Genomic DNA, 15,224 nt, shown 5'->3' on the forward strand with positions numbered 1-15,224 from the left:
GTCCTGCTACTGCCCATCCCTTGCTCTTCCTTACTCTTAATAGGCACAAGACCACAGAAACGGCAGCAACTATACCTGTTACCACTGCTGTCATTGATGTGATGAGTGCAGTAGTTCCTAGAAGCGCTCCTACTCCTAGAGCCCCGACGCTCTTAATCCCAGATATGACAGGTTTCAGTTGGGCTCCTGAGATGATCTCCTGCATAATCTGATTCACAAGTACCTCCATGGCTCCCAGAGTACCTCCAGCCACTGATCCAAGCACAAAGTTAATGGTAGACTCCATCACCGGGCTCTTGGGCTCTGGAAAAATAAAGAAACATTTGTCAAATTGTGTGTAAACCAAAACAGCCAACATTTCATAGTGGGGCCAATATAGGCATGAAATGGGCTTGAGGTATATGCCCCAGATGGGTTTGTCCATGTCACTCCTATCTGAATTGAATCCAGTCAGATGGATCTGACATGGATCTGTAGACAAATTTGGGACCATACCTCAAACCCATATTGTGCCAACACTGACCCCAACATTTCAAAACCAGCATGAAACCAGCAAATATTTCATAATGGGGTCACAGTGAAGGCACAATATGGGCTTGAGGTTTATGCCCCTGATGGGTTTGTCCATGGGTTCTGTCCACATCAGTCCTATCTGAATTGACCCCAGTCTGATTCTAAATTAGATTCTTATGGCTTAATTCAGATAGGAATGGCATGGAACCTATGGACAAATTTGCAGCCCATATCTCAAACTCATTGTGCCTACACTGGCTTGAACATTTAAAACCAGTGTGTAACCAGTCAACATTTCATGGTGGGGCTAATGTAGGCACAATTTAATCTTGAGGTCTATGCCCCAAATGGGTTTGTTCATAGGTTCTGTCCACGTCAGTCCTATCTGAATTGACCCCAGTCAGAGTCTAAATGAGATTCTAATGGGTTAAATTTAGATAGGACTGACATGGAACCTATGGGTGAATTTGCAACCCATATCTCAAACGTATTATGCCTACACTGGCCCCAACATTTAAAACCAGTGTGTAACCAGCCAACATTTCATGATGGGGCCAATATAGGCACAATTTAAGCTTGAGTTCTATGCCCCAGATAGGTTTGTCCGTGGGTTTTGTCCATGTCAGTAGCCCCAGTCTGGTATCATATGGATGATTTTTTAGAGAATATTTGTTTTCGACGTGATTTACGTCATTTAAAAGTAGACATTTCAAGCTTTCTATACATATATTTCTTATGTCTGTAAAGTAGGTGTTCATGTCGGTGAAGAAAGATGACAGAGACAGAGACGGCAGAATGCACCCTGTTTATTTTCTTTATTTTACAAAAGTACATTGTTCTGTTGTTATTATGACTATACACAAAAAAAGTAGAGCCTTTGTAGTTTCAAATGATAGCTTATTATTTTCTGTGGGATGTTTTTTATATCCATGGGTTGAAACAACTCAAATAACATGACATTTTGCCCCTGGAAGGTGTTTCTCACAGTGTCCTACAGCAACATTAAAATAGTGTAGATTAGTGTACAATGTTTTATTAATTTAACATATTTAATATTGGGGGCATCCAAGTTATTTGACATATTTTAACTTTTTTAACAATAGTTACTATCCTTGGTAATTAGTTACTTTTATGATGATGTAACTCAGTTATTATTTGTGAGAAGTAACTAGTAAATATAACTACTTTTTTAAAGTAGCGTGTCCAACACTGAGTGTCAAATTCAGCAAACAATCAGCTTTTGAAGAGTGTGCATGTGCACACACGAGTATAGCATAAGAGGGAAACTGCGATGAATTAAACATCAAATAAAGCAAAATGGCACAGAGCAAAAAACAGTAGTCATCAGATGCCATGTTCAGTACAGCAGCAGCTCAGAGATCTCGAACTGATTGATTAGCAGGATTTATAACTCAACCACCTGCTTTTGAGGTCATTAACGACATTCCTATATTGTTGAACCAACATGGTTCAAACAATGGAGGTGCAGCCATGTTACCTCTATTTCGGGAAGCAGCTGTGACTAGTTGGTTAGTTTTTCATCATCATAATAGGTAAAATTGTTGTACAGAAAACACAGCCCTGCTTGCATATAATAAAAAAATCATCATAATCGTGCATACATCATAATCGTTCAGAAAAAGATCAGTAACATGCATTTAAAAAATAGATCAAATTGGTGAATTATCATTTCATGCTGACTTTTGCTGAAGTTTTTGTAGTACATTGTGTGCATTTTTTATCAACTAAATGGCAAGATAATAGATTTCACACTTCAACAAAAAAGTTACAAAAAATGTTTCACTTTTTACATATTATCCAGAGAAAAGAGAGTGAACTGAAACATGAAGAGCCAGTTTATCCAGTTGCCATGCAACATGACGATGTGTTTATTGTGTCCACATGCAGGCTGTAGTAAGATGAATGTGACAACATAGATTTTAACTTCAGACAACAAAACTGCCTTCCCTTCTTTCAACTGATGTAAAAGTATCTTCTTCAATACATTCCAACCATTTTCTGTCAACTGCATTCTAAAGACACACTTTGTTATGCTTGTAACATCAGTTATGCAGAACATACAGAACACAGTGATTAAATATCAGTCCAGCTTAATTTGATGTAAATCAGAATTGCACAGAAACTGTTGCACCTAGTTTTCAAGCGTCTTGCATTATTTTTGCATGTATCACTATTTTAATTTCACATTAACTACTTAAAAGACATTTCAGAACTCAGCAATGACAAAGACCAACAACTACAGATATTACAACATGTCATTATGCTATGCACAAATGCCTCAAAACAGTCTTCAACAGCTTTGACTTCTTAGTTTTATGACTTTTATCATTGTTGATTAGGTTTTGTCTTACTCTGTGGTGATGGCACCATGGTGACCCAGGCAAACAGGTAAAGTCCTTCCACTTGAGTGTGAAGATGTCAGTCGGCTCTCTTCTTCAGTGCACCTCTGCAGCTGAGACAGCAGCTATCTTGCTGACAGTTCTGTGTGTGTTTGTTTGTGTGTGTGTGTGTGTGTGTGTGTGTGTGTGTGTGTGTGTGTGTGTGTGTGTGTGTGTGTGTGTGTGTGTGTGTGTGTGTGTGTGTGTGTGTGTGTGTGTGTGTGTGTGTGTACCTGGTATTCATCACATTGTGGGGACCAAATGTCCCCACAAGGATAGGAATACCAGTAGATTTTGACCTTGTGGGGACATTTCTCAGGTCCCCATGAGGAAACAGGCTTATAAATCATGCACTATGAGTTTTTTTGATGAAGTAAAAGTGTGCACAATCTCCTGTGAGGGCTAGGTTTAGGTGTAGGGTAGGTGTAGGGCGATAGAAAGTACGGTTTGTACAGTATAAAAACCATTACGCCTATGGAATGTCCCCATAAAACATGTAAACCCAACATGTGTGTGTGTGTGTGTGTGTGTGTGTGTGTGTGTGTGTGTGTGTGTGTGTGTGTGTGTGTGTGTGTGTGTGTGTGTGTGTGTGTTAAAATGATGATAATAAAACGATGTACAAGAGGCATTATTGTGGAAAAAGTTATTACTCATCTTTTACACAGACAGAAGACCAGAAGTCTTCTTTGTCCAGATGAGCATTTGCAAAGTAATAAGTAGGTTAATTCTTATTACTTTGGAGAGAATAAAATCATCACCAGACACACAGACACCTGCAATAATTTCTGTGTGGTTCCATTAAATATAATGTTTATAATAACTTAATATAAAAAATAAATAAATAAATAAATTTAATAAAACGTATTGTCTCATCGCTCAGTTTAACTATATTATGTTCTGGATATAAGCTATTTATATTTATCCTGTTGTTATTAGTATTTATTATTATTTTTATTATTGTTTTGTTGTTACAACGGCTTTTTTATTATTATTAACTCGCATGTCTGTTTGCGGTTGTTCATTTTAGACCGTAGCCAGTTTGTATGAATGTACATTTATATTTTATTTTATTAAATGTGTGATGCCCAGAGCCTTGATTCCTTGTTCCTCTCAGGAGTCCTTATCTTATTGGGAAGTTTTTCTTAGCAACATTACTTTTGTTTTTCTTTCTCAGTGTGGGGTTTGTGACAGGGTTATACGTATTTCCAATCTAAATAGGTGCGGCCCTTTCCTGAGCGCCTCTTGTTTTACACGGACTGTTTAAAGAGTACTCGTAAATATCAGTAAAGATGGCGACGCTCATGAAGAAGCCACATGTCGTTGTCGAAGAGGAAAATGGTGAGAAATTAAACTGTTTTACTGTCAGATTATAATATGTGACACATATAGCATGCCGTTTTGTTAGGATACGTATTAGTATTCATTAATCAACGGCTCTTATTCATACTGCTTCGTACTACTCTACTGCCACACAGTGTAGAGGGATATTACAGTAAACACAACATAGGCTCGTTTTTACAATAGAAATGCAAAACATAATACACATTCGTTCTCTTTGCAATAGTTAGTGATTTATTGGGTATTTGTCTGACTTGTCTTTCTCATAAATGTTATGTTTGGGTTATTGATCTGGGTTTACCTCGGTTATCTCTATGAATGACATTTTAACTGGTTAGAATACAGTTTAAAGGAACACTCCAGGCTCATTCTCCAACTCCCCCCGAGCTAATAAGTTGAGTTTTACCGTTTTGAAATCCATTCAGCCGTTCTCCTGTTCTGGCGATATCACTTTTAGCATAGCTTAGCATAGGTCATTGAATCCTAATAGACCAATAGCATCGCGTTCAAAAATGACCAAGGAGTTTCGATATTTGTCCTATTTAAAACTTGACCCTTCTGTAGTTATTTTGTGTACTAATACTGGTGGAAAATGTAAAGCTGCGATTTTCTAGGCCGATAAGATTAGGAACTGAGCCTATTTCCAAAAAAAAGTGGAGTGTTCCTTTAAGGTTCTTCAAACTTTACCGTACAAACAACATATAAATGGAAATTCTCTTAACCAACTTTATTGGATTAGTCCTTAAATTCTTTTTACATGCAATACACATATTGGTGCAATTTATATACACAAGCACATTTCAAGCATTTAAGTCTTTAAATAACCAAAAAAACCCTCTTTAAGACAAGGAGAAACAAATTCAGACAAGTGTGTTTAACGTTTCACTGGTAGTGTCTAACATATGGTCACCTTCTAAAATTGATGGCATAACTTTATGTATGATATATTTTTTTATATGTGATGTGGATGTTCAGAGGAAGACTGTGACGTTTCTGATGACAGTAATGATGAAGAGAGTGGACCAGAAAGTGATCAGGAGGGATCCGATGAGGAAAGTGATGTCGAAGACGGCGGTGATGAGGATGGAAAGAGTGAAGAAGGAGGACCAGGAAGTGATCAGGAGGATTCTGATGAAGGAACTGATGTCGAAGACAGTGGTGATGAGGATGGAAAGAGCGATGAAGAACAGAATGGAGACGCTGACGAAAATCCCAACGCCGGATGGGCCGAAGCCATGGCCAAAATCCTGGGGAAAAAAACGCCAGACAGCAAACCCAGCATCCTCCTGAAGAACAAAGAGCTGGACAAGATCAAAGAGAAGGAGAAGAAAGAGCGTCTGGAAATAAGGAAAAAGGTAAACTTACAAAGTGCACAATCACTTGGGCTTTACCAGATCTCAGAAAATGTAAGATTTCTGCAAACAGTATTTTTGTTTTGAAGTGGTAACATATATTAAATATTACATTGGCAGGCAAGTTTGAGATTTTAGGCTTTTTGGTGTTTCAAAGTGTTTTTTTCAGACTAGTGGAAAGAAAACATCCAAAAGACACTGTTATGTGTTTCTTTTATAGCACTTTATCTATTTGTGTCAATAGATTTCAATTGCAATCCACTCTGAGCCATAAATCTCCACTTCAGTAGCACTTTCACACACCAAACTTTACATTTTTATTCCTGTCTAAATTCTGAAAGTTTTTACAGAGGGATTTGTTAATATATAATTTGCTTGATTTTATACATTTTATTCCCCCCAAAATGGTAAAAAATACATTGTTTTCTGTCCTAAGTTTTTTTTTTCAATTATGGAGTGACAATATGAGAGACCCAAAATCCTCTCTGTAAAAACATTTGACTCTAATATGTCAAAAAAAAAAAATTTAAATCTGACTTCATCCAGTGTTTCGATTTTTGTAATGATGAAATAATGAAAAATTATTTATGCAGTCAACATATATGTGTAGAAGCAGATGTATATGTTACTTGATATTCTGCAGATATCATAGTTTAATACACAGCATGAACTTCTAATTGTTAAATGTAAATAATATTAAATGCATTTGAAAAGGATTGAAAACATTTTTTTTTTGTCTTTAATGCATTCATTTTAAGAGGCATTAAATGCTACATGCATTTACATGTATTTTTGACTGTTCAACTGACAGATCGATAAGAAACGAACATGGGAGAATATGTGCCGAGAGAAGCCTGATGTGGTGCGAGACAAAGAGCATGAGAAGAACCTACAGAAAATTGCTACCAGGTCAAACATCATTCAGTCCACTTTTGCTCTTTTATAATTATCCAAGCATTGTATGAGCTCAGCTTTTTTCAGTCTTTTGTAGTATATTCTTTTGTTGTATGATGTCTTTAGAGGTGTGGTGCAGTTGTTCAACGCAGTGAAGAAGCATCAGAAGGACGTGGATGAGAAGATAAAGGAGGTTGGGGGTTCAGAAAGAAAGAAATCCAAAATTCTGTCCTCAGTGAGTAAGAAGGACTTCATTGATGTCCTGAGAGGAACAGATGTGGCTTACAAACCGACCATCAAAAAAGAGAAATTGGTGAGATGATTTACTTTCTCCATAAATGTACTTTTTCCCTCTTCACATGGTACAGCTGCCTTGCTTAAACTTGTCAAAAATCAAAATGTCAAAAGGTACTCTATTTACCAGTGTTTTCATTTACTAAACAACTTTTATTATTCAGTGTTTCCCCTACCATTATCTTAGGGGGGCGCCCCGCCCCCCCAACGGCACCCCCCGCCCCCCTTGAATGTCAAGTTCATTTTATTTTTGATATAGCGTCAGATCACAATAGAAGTCATTAAGGTTATCTTTCCTATAGAACAGGGCTATACATTGTTCTTATATTAAACAAACTAAATTGCCTTGTGTTATTTATCTTATTTACACGAAGGCATGTCATTTCTGTCTTTACATGATCGCGTGTTTACAATGTCTCATCTGCGAAAACACAGACGGGATCGCGGACTCCATTCATAAAAACCAAATCTACTATAGCGCGAAATGCCACGTAAATTCGTCGATTTTTGGATTAATAAATCAAAAGTTGGTCTGTTACTTCATTCAAATCGCGATATGGACTAGTGTCTGTGAAAACTGAAATGCAAAAAGACCGTTTCAATATGAATCCTGCATGCTCCGTTTGCCTCTGTATGTATGAATGGTGGAGACGCGCTTTTACTACACGCATATACTGAAGCACACGTGACGCTCCCGCTAATTTTGGGCATTTGCATCTCGCATGAACAGATAAACTCAATATCCAAAGCTGCTGTGAGTGTCACTTTTACCGTTTCATTTGAGAAAACTAGCATCATAACATGCTGTACACACACAGAAACTTCAAGGCAACCTGTCAAAATAAAAGTAACATGTAACAGAACATTAGTCTTGTATTACTTTTGTACAGTATAATGTAGTTGTTTATATATTCCTATTTAAATAATTGACATGAAACAATATATATGATAAAAATAAATATAACAAGATTAACCACTTAATTGTAGAAAAAATACTGCAATTATTATTTAAATGTTAAATTATTATTATTTATTGATTTTAACAGTAAACCTCTGTTTGCCAAAAATTAAAAGGGTTTATTTTTCATTTGATTAAAAATAAATAAATGTTTATACTTTTAATTTGATTATGAGAAAAAATAATACACACAAGAATTAAAAAAAAAAAAAAAGCAAAAGTTGGTAGAGCCCTATTGTTCAAAATGTTAAAATAGAGAGTTTTGGACTTATTTTTCCACTGAATAAGTCTATAATAATGTTTTCGTTATTTCACAAAGTAGGGTAAAGTACCGGGAAAAAAAAGTAACGTTGGCTACCGGCACCCAACCCCCTAAGCCCCCCCCCCCAACACTGGAAACCTAGGGGAAACACTGTTATTGTTTTAGTAATTTTATTAAAATATAAAGACAAAATGAGAAAATTAATTTAGAAATGTTGGCTTGGCAGCTAACTGAAATTAATTTTAAGTACTACAATTACTAAAATTAAAGTAAAAATAAATTCAAGTTAAGTGGAATTTAAAAAATGGTGCATAACTTACTAAAACTAAATTGAAATGGACATTTAGAACTAATTCAAAATATGAATTAATATTGTAATATACAGTGTGCATTGTATTGCATGTGTATTGTACCCACTGTTAAATATTAATGGGTACGTACTATGAAATATTACAATTCAGATTGTGTAAAAAGTGACCCTGGACCACATTGAGATTTATGCATCATCTGAAAGCTGAATAAATAAGCTTTCCATTGATGGATAGGGCATCAAATAGAATACAAGTACTTGAAAATCTGGAATCTGAGGGTGTTGACAAAATATTGAGAAAACCACCTTTAAAGTTGTACAAATGAAGTTTTTAGCAATGCGTATTACTAATCAAAAGTTAATTTAGATATGTTTATGGTAGGGAATTTACTGTATGTCTTCATGGAACATGAACTTTACTTAATATCCTAATGATTTTTGGCATAAAAAAAAAATTGATAATTTTGACCCATACAATGTATTTTTAGTCATTGCTACTAATATACCCATGCTACTTAAGACTAGTTTTGTGGTCCAGGCTCACAAATGAGTTTTGAGCATCCTGTAGACTTGTTGTTCAAGAAATGGATTGTTCTTTTTTTGTTCTTAATTTACCTCAGTGTCCACTTGGTGGCGCTGTTTACATTGCTTTTATTGAATTAATTCATGTAAAAATATAGGCCTAGCAGAAGTCTGTGTTTCTTGAGACTAAATCTCATAACGTATCTTGTCTGATATTAGCAGCCTGTAGAAGTAAAAGAGGAGAATCCGTCCTGGAGCGTGTTGAGGGATGATTTCATGATGGGAACATCTATGAAGGACTGGGATAAGGAGAGCGACGAAGAAGGTGATGGAGAAGAGGGAGGAAGAAAAGGCAACCTTGAGCCTGCTGAAAACTACAGCAGTGACTCGGACTGATCCATCACCACTGCTCAAGTGCATCATCTAGTGCACACATGCAAGTGCCGTTACAGACCCTGAGACACCTGCTCCGTGCCGAGAGAGAAGATTCAGTGTTACCCTGAGTTCTCAGACCATGTGGTACTGGAATAGAAAGAGACAGCAATCTGTGGTGTTGCCCTGAACTTGACATTGTTTATTTGTCCTGGTAATTCAGGGTCTTCTTGAGTGCATTGATGAGTGTTGCACATTTAGCCAAACCTCTGGGCCTTTTTCTGTATATAGTCATTTATTTCAGTGTCTTTTGCTAAATAAATAATTTTTACATCATGATTTGTGTTGGCTTTTATATTGATATGATATGTCCTGTTACAGATTTAAAAAAAAATACTGTTATTTTTCAACTCTTATGAAAACAATCCAAATGTGGCCCCTGGAGCACAAAACCAGTTGTGAGTAGCACATGTATATTTGTAGCAATAAACAAAAATACATTGTGTGGATCAAATGTATCAATTTTTCTTTTATGGCAAAATCATTAGGATATTAATTAAAAATTATAGGTAGATTGATTGCACCCTCAGATTTTTCTTTTATGCCAAAAATCATTAGGAAATTAAGTACAGATCATGTTCCATGAGGATTTTTTGTAAAATTCCTACAGTAAACATATCAAAATGTAAATTTTGATTAGTAATATGCATTGTTAAGAACTTAATTTGGACAACTTTAAAGGTGATTTTCTCAGTATTTTGATTTTTTTGCACCCTCAGATTCCAGATTTTCAAATCGTTGTATCCGTCAAATATTGTCCTATCCTATCAAACCATACATCAATGAAAAGCTTATTCATTACTTATTACTTACAGATTATCTCAGATAAATGTCAGTTTCATAAAATGTACCCATGAGACTGGCTTTGTGGTCCAGGGTCACAAATATGTGACCCTGGACCACAAAACTGAGATGTAAATAAATAAATAAATAATAAATAAACTCAATAAATTAGCTTTCTATTGATGTATGGTTTGTTAGGATAGGACAATATTTGGCCGAGATGCATCTATTTGAAAATCTGGAAGCTGAGGGTGCAAAAAAATCAAAATACTGAGAAAATCACCTTTAAAGTTGTCCAAATTAAGTTCTTAACAATGCATATTACTAATCAAAATTTACATTTTGATATGTTTACTGTAGGAATTTTACAAAAAATCTTCATGGAACATGATCTTTACTTAATTTCCTAATGATTTTTGGCATAAAAGAAAAATCAATAATTTTGACCCATACAATGTATTTTTGGCTATTGCTACAAATATACCCCAGCGACTTAAGACTGGTTTTGTGGTCTAGGGTCATATATTGTCTGTTTAGGTCTAGAGAATTACTGTTTAATGTCACTCTTTATTAGGTTTTTGTAGTTTCATGCACTTTCTGTCTTGTTTTGGTCATTTGCAGTGTTCTAGGTTAGTGGTTTCCAGCTTGTCTTGCTTCCCAGATTTTATCTTTGACATCAAAATTATTGTACGTAAATATACAAAAATCTTGAAGTTTTTGTATGATCTCAGCAGCTGGTAATTCACTGTGAAAATGTGGTTTTCAGAACAACTGTGTTTATCCTTCCTGCAAATTAACTTCAGATTTTAGTTAAACTTGTGTAGTTTCGTTCATGGTTTGAGAATACCATTTAATGAATTTGTGCACAGGTCCTGTATAGTTTGATTTGATGTCATTGACAACAACAACAGAAGCTATTTTGGAGCATACTTCATAGACCCTCAAACAGGTGTCCAACCCTGGTCCTGGAGGGCCGAAATCCTGAAGAGTTTAGCTCCAATGTTACATTAGATGTAAAATATGCAGTTCAGACCCCTGAACTACATATTTCCCATTATAATCAAGATACTCTGGTGTAGTTTATCATCATTACCTACGGCAGGGGTGTCCAGTCCTGTTCCTGGAGGGCCACTGTCCTGCAGAGTTCCGCTCAAACCCAAACACACCTGAAGTTCCAGTGCTGAAGAGTTTAGCTCAAACGCAGATCTTTATTTTTGGGCTTTGTTTTGGTCTGAGGTGTCCAATCCTGTTCCTAAGGGACCAATGTCCTGCAGAGTTTAGCTCCTCAACACATTTGCCTAGAAATTTCTATTAATCCTAAAGACCTAGATTAGCTGGTTGAAGTATTTAATTAGAATTAGATATAAACTCTGAATAATTTTGACTCTCCAGGAGCATGGACACTCGACATAGTTTGATTTAATTCTTCGCCACATTAACAAAATAATTTATGGATAGAAACTTTTTTTTTCTTTTTTTTTTTTTCCTGTTCCACATGTACATACTATGTACTTTTTATAGTAATTACGATAACTGGGTAATAACTAGGTACTTACACTAAACCTACCCCTAAACCTGAACCATAATATGTGACCCTGGACCACAAAAACAGTCATAAGGGTCAATTTTTAGGACAATATTTGGCTGAGATACAACTACTTGAAAATCTGGAAACTGAGGGTGCAAAAATATCCAAATACTGAGAAAATCGCCTTTAAAGTTGTCCAAATGAAGTTCTTAGCAATGCATATTACTAATCAAAAAATTGTTCAAAATGTCTTCATGGAACATGATCTTTACTTAATACCCTAATGATTTTTGGCATTAAACAAAATCGATAATTTTGACCCATACAATGTATTGTTGGCTATTGCTACAAATATTCCTGTCTTACTTATGACTGGTTTTGTGGTCCAGGGTCACACATAAGGTAACCCATCTAGTTACCTTATATTACTCCTATCTTTTTAGGGAAGTACATCGTAAGTACAAGCAAGTACACATCTTGTCAAGTAAAGTGCAACCAATTTATGCTAATGGCCAAAGCTGGCAATGTGGAGGAGTAGACAAGTATCTTCCCAATCAAACACACCTAAATCCACTCATCAGCTCATTAGTAGAAGATCTTAGACGAGAAATAGGTTTTTTAAGATAAGGGAGAAATGTGTTTGCTCCCATAGACACTTGAAAATAAAGGTGCTTCACAATACCATAGAAGAACCTTTTTTGTATAAATGGTTCCATTAAGAACATTTAACATCTGAAGAACCTTTCTGTTTCACACAAAAAAATTAATTCTTCAGGTTATACAAAGATAAGAAAGAGGTGGCCATTTGACTGAATGGTTCTTTGTGGAACCAAAAATAGTTCTTCTATGGCATGGCTTTGAAGAACCCTTCAAAGCACCTTTATTTTTTAAGAGTGTAGGCTACTTAGCTCAGGATCTTTTTGTTCTGCACTCAATTTAAATTCTGCAGGACAGTCTACCTCCAGGAGCAACGAAGGAATTTTGATTTAAGTTACATCTCTAAATACTTCTTGGATCACTGTAGTTTTACTTTAGTCAGGGGTTCCAGTCCTGCTTTTGGAAGACTGTTGTCCTCAAAAGTTTAGCTCCAATTTGCCCTAACACACCTTTGAAGTTTCTAGTAATCCTGAAGAGCTGGTTAAAGTGTTTAATTGATATTGTAGCAGGATATTGACCCTTCAGGAGCTGGGTTGGATATCATTGGCTTTTGTGATGTTTTAGTTTACCACAGTGTGGCGCTGCTGTCAAAGTAGTGCAGTGCTCTACTGTTGGATTGACATTCTGACCTCTAGGAGAAGACAGTTCTGTAAATGAAAACTTAACTTTTTAAAACTGAGCTGTATATGTTTCATAATGATACTGGCCATATGATGTATTTTATTCTCCTGAGCTCATTAGAAGTGTATGTTCCAATATAACAGGTCCTTTCATCAGAAGATTGGACTGGAGGGCTGCCAGGAGTTAACCTTTGACCTTTAAAGGTGCAGCCCTGCCAGAATGACAGTTGTGCTGATTCTAGACTTTCTCTTTATCACTCTCAGTCGAGCTATGTGTACACACCCTGTTGAGATATATTTACTCAGTGTCTGAGAGGGTACGCTATCACCCTCTGAGGGTACAGCACTTCATTTTGGCCAACGTAAAACTCCCATTTGTCACGACAACACTGTGACCTGCCGCTCTGGAATGCCCGCCCTATGCAGGGCATGTTGACAGAGCCCTAGAATGGGCCAAGCTCTTCTGTCGCTCCCTCACTGCTCATCTTTTCATAGCCACCCATTGTCTGCATCACGAAACCTTGTCCTCATTTTGTCAGCAGCGATTGTGAGAACAATCAGGTGGACCGTGTAATAAAATTGTTGTGCAGTTTTACCACACTTAATATAATTTGGTTTATTCCCTTACATCCCTGACCTTTTTCTCCCTCGCTAGCATTCAGTCTCACATCTGTCTTTGTTGGTACTGATTTAGTGATAACATCTGGTTTACAGCGGTGGGTAGAGCCGCCGGTGGGGTTCTGAGAGCCTGTCACTCCTGATAGATTACCGGAGTGTGGGCCGGGTACAAAAGGCTTTGGCAAATGATGATTTTTTTTATGAAAATTGAAAGTAAATCAAGCAGGTGCGGCATGGGAGAATTAGGAAGAGTGGAAAATGCCTGCCGTTACATGTTGCACACAGAGAATCTGTGATCTGCCGACTTGTAGCAACCTCCCAAAAAGGTTTATCAGCTAGATTTGTATGCACTGATGCAACAGCTGGGCCTGCGCTCCCATTCCTTATCAGTTGCCTGTGTCATAACAGTAGTAATACCATAAGCTACTATTTGTAACTTTTTTTTGCAGTATACTAAATGAAGCAAGATAACAGGGCAGATTAGATGGGTGGTTTTGTACTGAGACTTCTCTGTCTCATTTTGTTTAATTTATAAAGGCTATAAATACTAACTTTACCACACTGCAGAGTAATACAGAAAGTCTGAAGCTTTAATACTGCTTGCCTAATGATGGATATCCTACATGATACATTTTTTTAGTAATTTTAGGAGATGATGGTAAAATGTCAGTCCTGATACCATGATTTTGTACTGAAGCAACTGATAAGTGGATGAACATTCGGTTTTGAAAATAAAGCTTGTAAAGCTTGTTTCTGAAGGCGTTTACTTAATTTTGCTGCAGCGTAACTAATTAAAGCTTAAACATGTTATATGTGACCCTGGACGACAAAACCAGTCCATATTTTGAAACTGAGATTTATAGATCATCTGAAAGCTGAATAAATAATCTTCCATTGATGTATGGTTTGTTAGGATAGGACAATATTTGACAGAGACACAACTACTTGAAAATCTAGTATCTGAGGGTGCAAAAAAAAAAAAAAAATCTAAATATTGAGAAAATCACTTTTAAAGTTGTCCAAATGAAGTTTTTAGCAATGCATATTACTAATCAAAAGTTGGGATTTGATGTATATACATTAGGACATTTTCTAAACATCTTCATGGAACATGATGTTTACTTAATATCCTAATGATTTTTGGCATAAAAGAAAAATGTATCATTTTGACCCATATATCCTAATGTGTTGTTGGCTATTGCTGCAAATATACCCGTGCTACTTATGACTAGTTTTGTGGTCACATTTGCTGAGTATAATGTTTATAATCTTACGAAATTACAAACTGTCATTACAAACTTTCAAATGACCCAGTTAGTTTTAATCCTTAATGTTGTTTGTGTATTGTATTTCCATTTCATCCCCAAGGTCAGATATCTGAAAGGCTTTTTAAACAAAACACCTTTTATGATACTTGTTATAATAAAGTGATAAATACTGACAGCATGTTTGGTGTCAGCTGCGCTTTAGCGCAGGTGAACTGGCCTGTACTGGCCTTTTTCTTGCAAGTTTTGTGGTTTACTTTTGGATTTTCTTTTGGGGAGGTTCAAATTAGCGAAGCCAGGCCCCCAGTGCGGTCGTGCCAGACTGGAAGTACCCAGTGGGCGTTAGGACCTGGCCGCAGTGCTGAAGAGAAACGACACGCTGAGATATTTACACTGAAGTGCTTGGTAAACCCGCGCGCTGACGAATCCCTCGGACTCACCGTGATGACCACAACCACGTGGTGAAGTCAGTCCTATAT

At 36.4% G+C, this 15,224-nt stretch overlaps 1 protein-coding gene across 2 annotated transcripts; it reads left to right on the top strand.

The window, feature by feature from the left end:
- The first annotated feature begins 4,200 nt into the window (after window positions 1-4,200).
- Window positions 4,201-9,553, top strand: rrp15 (ribosomal RNA processing 15 homolog). Of its 2 annotated transcripts, none has more exons than XM_073846771.1 (5): window positions 4,201-4,250; window positions 5,226-5,605; window positions 6,414-6,511; window positions 6,623-6,809; window positions 9,062-9,553. In XM_073846771.1, exons 1-5 carry the CDS (start codon window positions 4,202-4,204, stop codon window positions 9,236-9,238), a joined length of 891 nt encoding a protein of 296 aa, XP_073702872.1. In that variant the 5' UTR covers window position 4,201; the 3' UTR covers window positions 9,239-9,553. The 2 variants fall into 2 exon arrangements, with proteins under 2 accessions (XP_073702872.1, XP_073702874.1); XM_073846773.1 differs by having other exon boundaries at window positions 9,065-9,553.
- Window positions 9,554-15,224: the final 5,671 nt, after the last annotated feature.

This window comes from Garra rufa, chromosome 9 (assembly GCF_049309525.1).
Source record: "Garra rufa chromosome 9, GarRuf1.0, whole genome shotgun sequence".
NCBI classification, from domain to species: Eukaryota; Metazoa; Chordata; class Actinopteri; order Cypriniformes; family Cyprinidae; genus Garra; species Garra rufa.

Excerpts from the sequence above, each read along its gene's own strand:
- rrp15 (XM_073846771.1), top strand. The coding sequence starts at position 4,202 with ATGGCGACGCTCATGAAGAAGCCACATGTCGTTGTCGAAGAGGAAAAT. Across the intron at positions 4,251-5,225 it reads CGTTGTCGAAGAGGAAAATG|AGGAAGACTGTGACGTTTCT; the intron begins GTGAGAAATTAA and ends GTGGATGTTCAG. Across the intron at positions 5,606-6,413 it reads GTCTGGAAATAAGGAAAAAG|ATCGATAAGAAACGAACATG; the intron begins GTAAACTTACAA and ends TTCAACTGACAG.